Genomic DNA, 8597 nt, shown 5'->3' with positions numbered 1-8597 from the left:
CCCCAGAGTAGCGGATGGCTTCAGAGAGGGCTTTCTGCTGCGGCGAGCACCGTCCTTCTCATTTTCCTGATGGTTTTCTCTCTCCCCAGTCGTTTGGGTTTGCCTTGTTGGCCTGTTCAAATTATCACTGGCAGCAGAGTTTCCTGCAGGCTGAGCAGGTGCTGCTAGACCAGCTGGATGAGGACGGGGGCTGCCGCAGGAAGTGCTTCCAGGCCCTGAGGCAGATGAAGGAGGACGTCTGGTGTCCGGGAAAGAGGCCTGTCGTCACGTCCCACCATCTGCAGGTGAGTGGGCACGCACGAATTTGGGCGGGTCCTCTCCGTATGCCCTGCAGGGCCCGGCCGGAGCCACTCACGATGGCTGTGTGTGTGTGTGTGCACGCGACGAATTTAGAAGACCCTAGTGTCCATAGTTGCCATCTCAAAGTTACTGCTCACTACCGAGATGTGTAAACCCGAGCTGTATGTGTGCCCGCCGCAGCCCTGCCCAGGCTGAATGGCCTCCGCCTCCTCCCTGCCCTCCCCTTCTTGCCCTCTTTCCTTTTCTTGCTTTTTGCCCTTTCGAGATTTTCTTCTCTCTCCATCTCTCCCCTCGACTTACTTCACGCAACAAACCAGCGCGATGCGCCAGAAACTTGGCTGGGGTTCAGCATTGATTTACTCAAAGCCTCCGCCTTTGAGAAACCCACGGTCTGATGAAGTCTTGCAAATTGCTTGAACCTCAGATGGATTCGAGGTTTCCCTGGTGTGAGGACTCCCTCAGTCCCCACAGGTGCGGCCACCGGTGCTCCGATGCCCGCCGCGCAGAGGGGGAACTGGGAAATGGTGAGGTTGCCACGTGAGCATTGCCACAGACCCGAACTGCCAGGTTCCAAATCAGCCTGCAGGGGTTTCCCTAAACCCTACGGCACCTGCCTCCCCTCGCCCCCAAACGCAACATTCATGAATGCCCTTCCTCGCTCACCCAGCAAATGTTTATTGAGGTTACTATGGGCCACACCTGCCCCAGCACCTGCTGTGTGCTCCACAAGCACAAGATGAGCAAACACAGAAGTGGTTCCTGCTCCCATGGAGCTTATGGTTTAGCGGGGCAGACAGATATTTGTCAGATGGTCCTCCAGGTGCATGTGGCCTCACACAGCACGGGGAGCATCAGAGAGGACAGGAGCATCATTCTGTGAGGGATCAGAGCAGCAGAGCCTGACCTGGGCTGCGAGATCGGGGCTGGTGGGGGCGGGGTCCCCCCCTGGGGAGGTGACTTTCACACTCTCAGCTCCTCTTTTGCAAATTTCCAACCGTACACCGTGAACTGGACGTTCATGGAACAGGCTGTGTGGCACACTGAGGTTGGGAGAAGGCAGACTTAGAGACAGCACAGCCCGAGCCTAGCTAGCGTCTGTCCGGGAGCTTTGTCCGTTCTCCCTGCCCTTCGACAAGGTGAGCACAGGTCCTGTGTGTGTGTGTCTTCCTTGCACGCTCCTGCTGTGCCCCTTGGCATTCAGTGGACCTCCATCTTCTGCCCCTGTGTTGGGGTCAGAGCTTCTGACCCCAGCTCCAATGTAAGCTATTTAAGGGCAACTACTCTCCCAATGTGGTGTACCTAGTAGTTGCTCAGTAAATACTTGTTGGGCGAATGAATGAATGCCTTCACATTCTATTGAGTTTCCCCCCCTCCCCCCGAAATCAGTAGTCTTTGCTTTGCTTTCATATCTTCCCTAATAACCTGTCTCTCTTGACCTGCCCAAGACTCTGTTAATATCTCATTTGCACACAGCTGTGCCTCTCTCTGGAATCTCAACATTCTCAGCACTGAGCACATTCCCCTAAAAACACTCACCTGTTCTCCTGGATCGAGGACATGTGCTTCCTGAAGGTAGTCTAGTTCATTCTGCCGGTTTAGCTTCTTTCCTCCTGGCCTTTCTACAGGCCACACTAGCAAGAGCCAGAGCTGAGCCGCAAACTCCATTCTATCTCCTATTGAAGCTCCTAATCTTAACCACTGACTTCATTGCCTCACAATTAAGATGGATGGAAACACATTAAGTGACATGAATATTTTAGACGAGATTGAATAGGGCCACCACTGGCCTCCCGGCCCTTGACTGCGGTCAAAACTGCATTACGTGTGAAGATTTACTTTTATTCCAGTGGCTTCTCAATCACTAGAGGATTTTAGGGCAACTCCTTAAAGGTGCTCTGTTTCAGTTCTCCCGAGCTCACCTCCAAGGCACAGGATTGTGCCCTCTCAAGAACGGGCATTGTAAAGGGGGGTTATTTGTTGAGAAGGGCAGGAAGGACAAAAACAGTCCTAACTGCCTGTTCTTCTAGTCTCCCACTGTGGCCCAAGGGCAGGATGCCCTCACATTTAGACATTGGCATGGGCGTGGCTGGTGACAGCGTGGTGTTAGACACCATCCAGATGATGGCTTGAGTGGGCGGGATCCTTGCCAAGCCTTCAGCCTGGGGAAAACAGAAGAGACTGGTTGCAAAACAGCATCAGGAAGGTCGTGCCACTTATTGTCACCCCACCTTCAGCCTAACACTGTCTGATGAGTGTCTCACCTCCTCCCCAAAGTGGCTCTTTCCCGAGCAACTCCATGTGAACAAGAGCTTATCCTTCTGTGGCTTATTTGTTCCTAAAACCCACTCAAAGGCACAGGGGCTTGATTATAAGAGGCTTACCTGTTTTGGTTTGTTTAGGGAGATAAATGCTTAACTACAAGAGGCACGAAAACACTTTTTTGTATCTAGGTTATCTTTTTTTTTTTATGTTTCTTTATTTTTGAGAGAGAGACAGAGTGCAAGCTGAGGAGGGGCAGAGAGAGAGCGGGAGAAGGAGACACAGAATCCAAAGCAGGCTCCAGGCTCCAGGCTCCGAGCTGTCAGCACAGAGCCCGATGTGGGGCTCAAACTCCTGAACCGCGAGATGATGCCCTGAGCCAAAGTCGGATGCTTAATCGGCTGAGCCGCCAGGTGCCCCAAACTATTCTGTATCTAGGTTATCTTGACTAGCATGATATCCTCTCCGACTCGTTTACTTTGCACGATGTGCTCTAAATCAAAACACACTCAGTGTCTTGCTGTGAACCCAAAATGGCTCTTTTCTTTCTTAGTCAAGGCTGTATTTTAAAAACGTTCAACATCTAAATCATAACATTGCTTATTTCACTCAGTCAATAAGCGTTTATTGACTGCCTTCCATGGGCCAGCTCCTCTGCTGGGTGCTAGTGATGTAACAGAAATTAAAATAGGTATCGCTGTCTTCTTTGATGGAGTTTACAGTCTAGCAGGGAATCACATTAATGAATACAGAGACGGCTACTCCTGTGATCACTGGTGCTTATGGGAAGTGCGGGACGAAGAGAGTGTTTAATGGTATTGTAGGGAAATTTGATCTGACAGGTGAGTTTCCCGGACATACTAGGGAAGGAAGTGTGCTCCACACAGAAGTCAGATATAAAAGAAGTCACCCTCTGGTAGAAGACGGGGGCCAGTGGGGCTGGAAGGAGAGAACAAGGGAGGACGAGGGTAAGATGAGGCTGGGAAGGAAGGTAGGGAGCAAACCTCACAAACCAAACCATGTTAAGGATTGTGGTTTTTCATTGCCCAATGGTGGGAAGTCTTTGAAGTGTTTCTTTTTTGTTGTTGTTTATTTATTGCGAGGGGGAGAGGGAGAGAGAGTGCATGTGCATGCAAGCAGGGGAGAGGCAGAGAGAATCCCAAGCAGGCCTCACGCTGTCCATGCAGAGCCTGATGTGGGGCTCGAACTCCTGAACCATGAGGTCATGACCTGAGCCTGAATCGAGAGTTACACACTTAACCAACGGAGCCACCCAGGCGGCCCTAAAGTATTTCAGACACGAAGAAACATAGATTTATACTCAAAAAGATCACGTTGGCCGCAGCATGGTGGTGACAGACTGGGGACAAGAATAGGGGCAGAGGCCCAGGTGAGATGGGAGAGGAAGAAAACAGTGGAGATGAACATACATGGTTAGATGAGAGAAACACTTTGGAGGCACTGGCAGAACTTGATGAGGGTGGTGAGGGAGGGGTGACTCCCGGGTTGAGTCTTGCCTGACGGGCTGGATAAGGAAGTCTGGAAACACACCAGGTTTGTGGGGAGAAGGGTCGTGAGTCCGGCTGGGACATGTTGGTGGCGATAACTTTCAGATTCCCAAGAGATACCAGGAGAGGAGGTCAGAGAAGTCTGGCCTGGGAAGAGAAATTGTGAGTGACCTCTATTTGTTCGGTGGGGGTTCTAGCTGCTGAGGAAGGAAGGAAAAGAGACCAAGAGAAAAAGAGGGTATGGAACGGAGCCTCCAAAACTCCATCACTGGGAAGTAGAGAAAGCAGATAGTGTGCCAGGGGGTAGCCGTGGTGCCTGGGGAAACGCAGAGAGCCCAGAAGCGTGGAAACCCAGTGAGAGAGAACCCCATTGAGAAGCCCCAGTGAGAGAACCCCATTCTGCTGGGCAAGGCCTGTTGGACTTGGACTTAGCAACATGGAGACCACGGGCCCTGAGGACCGATGGCAGAAAAATCCATACTGCAGTGGATCGAGATGGCAGTCAGCGGAGAGGAAATGACGACAGATAATTGAGAGGATTCTTTTGAGAAGCCTTCACTTGCCAAGATGTGAGACGTTAGGAGGCAGACGTGGCCCTGGGGCAAGGAGTGGGGGAGGAGACTTTAGAATAATTTCAAGAGCCAGCAGAGGAAGGGCAAGGGCAGGAAAGAGGGAAGTCCGTCGCAGCCAGCTCCCAGAAGGAGAGATCCCAAGCCCTGTTTGGGGGTTCCCCTGGCCAGGCGGGGTGGTCAAAGCAGAGAGCGAGAGAGGAAGATGCGCATATAGGCGGACTGTTTTGCTGCCATGAGGGTTTCCATCTTCCTTGTAAAGTAGTAGGCAAAGGCATCCGCCAGGAGTGGGGAAATTGCAGATCTAAGGAGAGTGGTGGTAACTGGGAATACCAGCGGTGAGAGAAACAATGATCAAAGAGGCTCAGGGGACCTGCAGGGCGAGGCCGAGAACCCACCCGAGGGTGGGGATAGTGAAATCATGGCGGAGCCAACTTGTCCTGGGTGACTCCCTTCTCCCTCCTTCCACGGCCTCGTGAGCCCGGTACCATTTCCGAAGACTTTCTCCTCCATTGCCCGGAACGATGTCTGACACCACCTCTTCCTTCCGTAGACGGTGCTCTTTTGGACTTGTGAGAAATACCCCCACCCGAAGGACTGGCAGGTGTTCAGCAAAGCGTTCCTGCGCCTGGTGAGGAAGCTGCACAAGTGTGTGAGCCAGCACTTTCTGAAGCACTATTTCGTGCGCAAGAGCAACCTGCTCCAGCATGCCAGCTCGGGCGAACTGGACACCGTGGCCCAGAAACTGGCTCTCTTCCTGAAGAACCCCCAGATCGGCCTGCCCTGATGCTGCCCCTGCCTGGGAGGCTCTTGGACACTTTATCCTGGCTCGACCTCGTTCCCTGGAGGATCCTGCTCAGGAGAGAAGCAACGTGTGGCACAGGAGATGACATTGACCCACTAGCACTTAAGGGGGGAACACTGTACCCCAAGATGTCCAATCTCAGCTTCCCTAGACCCTAGAGCCAAGCAAGCATTTCAGCCCTCACGAGCTACCTCTCTTGGGGACAAGCTGTCATCAGGCTTCCCCAAGCCATCGATTCCGAGCTGCTGACAGCACTGGATGTGTTCTCCTTGCTCGGGCTCTGAGTGTCGGCCGGGGAGGATAGAGACAAGAACCCCTGGGGGGGCCAGGCATCGGCCTGCGGCCCAGGACTGGTGCTCCGGCCCACTGACTGTGGGCTCATTACCTTTCCACTCGCAAATGCAGCTGTGAATGTACCTTTCTGAGCCTGCGGGGCTATGCTGGTGCCCTTACTAGAGGAGGGCACTGGGTCAACACAAAGTGTTAGTCATTGGTTGGTAGCCGGCGTTTGCCTGCTGTATCGGCACCAACACCGCTGACGGGGTGATTGTGTCTGATCGGTGGGCACACCTGCCCTGGCCTTCCTGCCCTCAGTTCTCCCGAACCGTACTTTGGGTCGTGTGGTTCTAGCTGCTTCCCTGGTGTTCTCTAAGAGGGGAGAGGGTGGTTTTGATGGCCAGTGTCGGCCAGAGGTGAAAGTTCAGCCCTGCTTGCCAGCCTGCTCCGGCCATTCCCCTTTTCTTGTGCCCGATGTTTTATATTCTTGGAATGCGCCCAGGATGATGACCTCCAAGAAATGGCTTGATGTCACTCACCTCTCAATACCTGCCTTTGCTCACCTCATTCGCTCGCTCATTCATGGGTAGATACATGCTCCTTAGGCACTGGGAGTAGAGTGAGGAGCCAAATGGACAAAGGATGTACCCGTTGGGGGACGGCACCTAATGTCAAAGACAGGAAGTGCACAACAGATAAATAAACACGATTATTACAAATGGTAGCAAGTGCCCTGAAGGAAACAAACAGAATATTGAAATAGAGCCACAGAGAGCTCCTCGAAGGATGAAAATGCAAACAGCTGAAGGGGAAGGGAAGCGGGGGGCAGGGCAGGCTTGGAGGGGCTGGAATGGGTCAGATCACTGAACCTTGTAAAGCTGGCAAGGAATCTGTATTTTATTCTAAAATCAAAGGCATGACAGTTGGCCTTTCCCAGAGCATTAGGGTATGGTGATATGATTTGCATTTTGTTTGTTTATTTATTTATGACCTGCATTTTAAATGACCAGTCCAGTGACTGTATAAAGGGGGCGTAGGGTCCCACACAAGAGTTGAGGCATTGAAGGCCAGTAAGCCCACCCATATTGAATTTCACTGAGGTCCACGGGGCCACACATCCCGTGTGGCACAAAGAATGGTTGGGGAGGTCAATGCTTTCTTCTGGTACTTGTTTATGCTTTTCAACTCAAGGGAATCCTTTATTACTCAGAACATTTCGCCCACTGAAATTTCTAAAAGCATGAACAACTGAGTTTTTTTAAAAAAAAGTCACATTGGAAAGTGAAATATTTTTACAAAAATACTCTAACCAAATGGTGGGTTCCCTGGGCTATCACATAGGAAATCATGATTTTAAACTGTTGGGGGAAAAAAAAATCCTTTCAAAGATATGATGAGTTGATAATTTTTGAAAATGTGAAATAATGAGCAAGCCAATGTTTTGTTAAGTCATCAAAACTTGCATTCAAAGTCCCATACTCTTGGGCCTTGGGACACATCATTTCTGAGAAGGTGGCAGATAATAACTTTTTTTTTTTTTTTAATGATGAAAACAACTGAAGCAAGTTTTAAGCAAGCTGTATAATGCCAAGAAGTGGAAGTTGGCTGGACCACTGATTGGAAATGTGCACGTGGAGAGGAGTGGGACTGACATACTCCACAGTCTGACCCAGTAGGCTCTTCCCACCTCCCCGCATCTGTCTGTGGTCTTCGTAGGAAGCAGGGCGGACTCCCGACTGTTCCTCTGCTGGGCAGCAGAGGACAGTAGAGGACCGCATTTGGGAAGAGCCTCTTTCCCGCACATACCCCTCAGAGCCCAGTAGGTGGCACCCTCCTCAGCCCGGGACTTAAATCTGGCTTCTGGGAGAAGGGTGGCCGGCCATCACAGTCTTTCTGCTTAAGGCTCAGGCTTTCAAAGGGAGCCTGGGAGAGAGTCGTCCCTCCTTTCTGTTTGTAGGCACAGAGCGCCTAGCTCTGAGAAGTCTGATATTACTGATATTCTGATATGCTGATAAGTCTGATATTATTCTGGTCAAGTTTTTGTTTGTTTGTTTGTTTGTTTGTTTGTTTGTTTTTATTCTCCAAAAGATTTTTCCTTTCATGTCCACTCTGGCCACAGGACTGTTTTATACTGCAGTGGTTGGTATTCAGCCATTTAAGTGACCTTCTTGCCCTTGCATCTCGCTGTCACACAACTGCCCTTAATAAGTTGTTCACCCCTCTCTGTATCTCCATGTTTTTATGGGCGTGGTTATGGGCTGGATTGCGTCCCCCCCCCCCCACATGCATAAAATTCACGTACAGAAGCTCTCACCCCCAGTGCCTCAGAATGTGTCTGTATTTGGAGGTGGGGCCTTTAAAGAGGTGGTCAAGGGGCGCCTGGGTGGCTCAGTCGGTTGAACGTCCGATTTCGGCTCAGGTCACCATCTCACGGTTCACAAGTTCTACCCCCGCATCAGACTTGGTGCTGACAGTGTGAAGACTGTTGTCTCTCTCTCTCTCTCTCTGCCCCTCCCCTGCTCACACTCTGTCTCTCTCTCTCTCTCAAAAATAAACATTAAAATTTTTAAAAGAGGTGATCAAGTTAAAATGAGGCCATTTGGGTGGGCCCTGGGCCATTAGGACTGATGTTCCTGTAAGAAGAGGAAGAGGCACTTGGGCAGGGGCACAGGGAGGAAAGGCCACCCGCGAGCCAGGGAGCGGAGCCTCTGGAGAAGACAATGTCGCCAGCACCTTGATCTTGGGTTTCCATTCTCCAGAACCGTGAGAAAATCATTTCCTGTTGTTTCAGCTATGCAGCCTGTGGTATTTTGGTACGGCCACCCTGGGAAGGCAGTACAAGCACGATGACAGAGTATGTGCCTCACTGCCTTGATGAGG

The 8597-nt window shown here is 51.3% G+C and overlaps 1 protein-coding gene across 1 annotated transcript in view; it reads left to right on the top strand.

Moving 5' to 3' along the window:
• The window catches only part of MAB21L3 (mab-21 like 3), a 27684-nt gene extending 19459 nt beyond the window's left edge, over positions 1-8225 (top strand). The window contains exons 5-6 of the mRNA XM_049618383.1: positions 90-284; positions 5190-8225. Of these exons, the coding sequence (XP_049474340.1) occupies positions 90-284; positions 5190-5423 (429 nt within the window). The 3' untranslated portion in view covers positions 5424-8225. The remainder of the gene's footprint in view (positions 1-89; positions 285-5189) is intronic.
• Positions 8226-8597: the final 372 nt, after the last annotated feature.

The sequence above is a fragment of the Panthera uncia genome (genome assembly GCF_023721935.1).
Source record: "Panthera uncia isolate 11264 chromosome C1 unlocalized genomic scaffold, Puncia_PCG_1.0 HiC_scaffold_4, whole genome shotgun sequence".
NCBI classification, from domain to species: domain Eukaryota; kingdom Metazoa; phylum Chordata; class Mammalia; order Carnivora; family Felidae; genus Panthera; species Panthera uncia.
The sequence above is the reverse complement of the archived record's forward strand: the minus strand, read 5'-3'. Positions and strand labels throughout refer to the sequence as shown.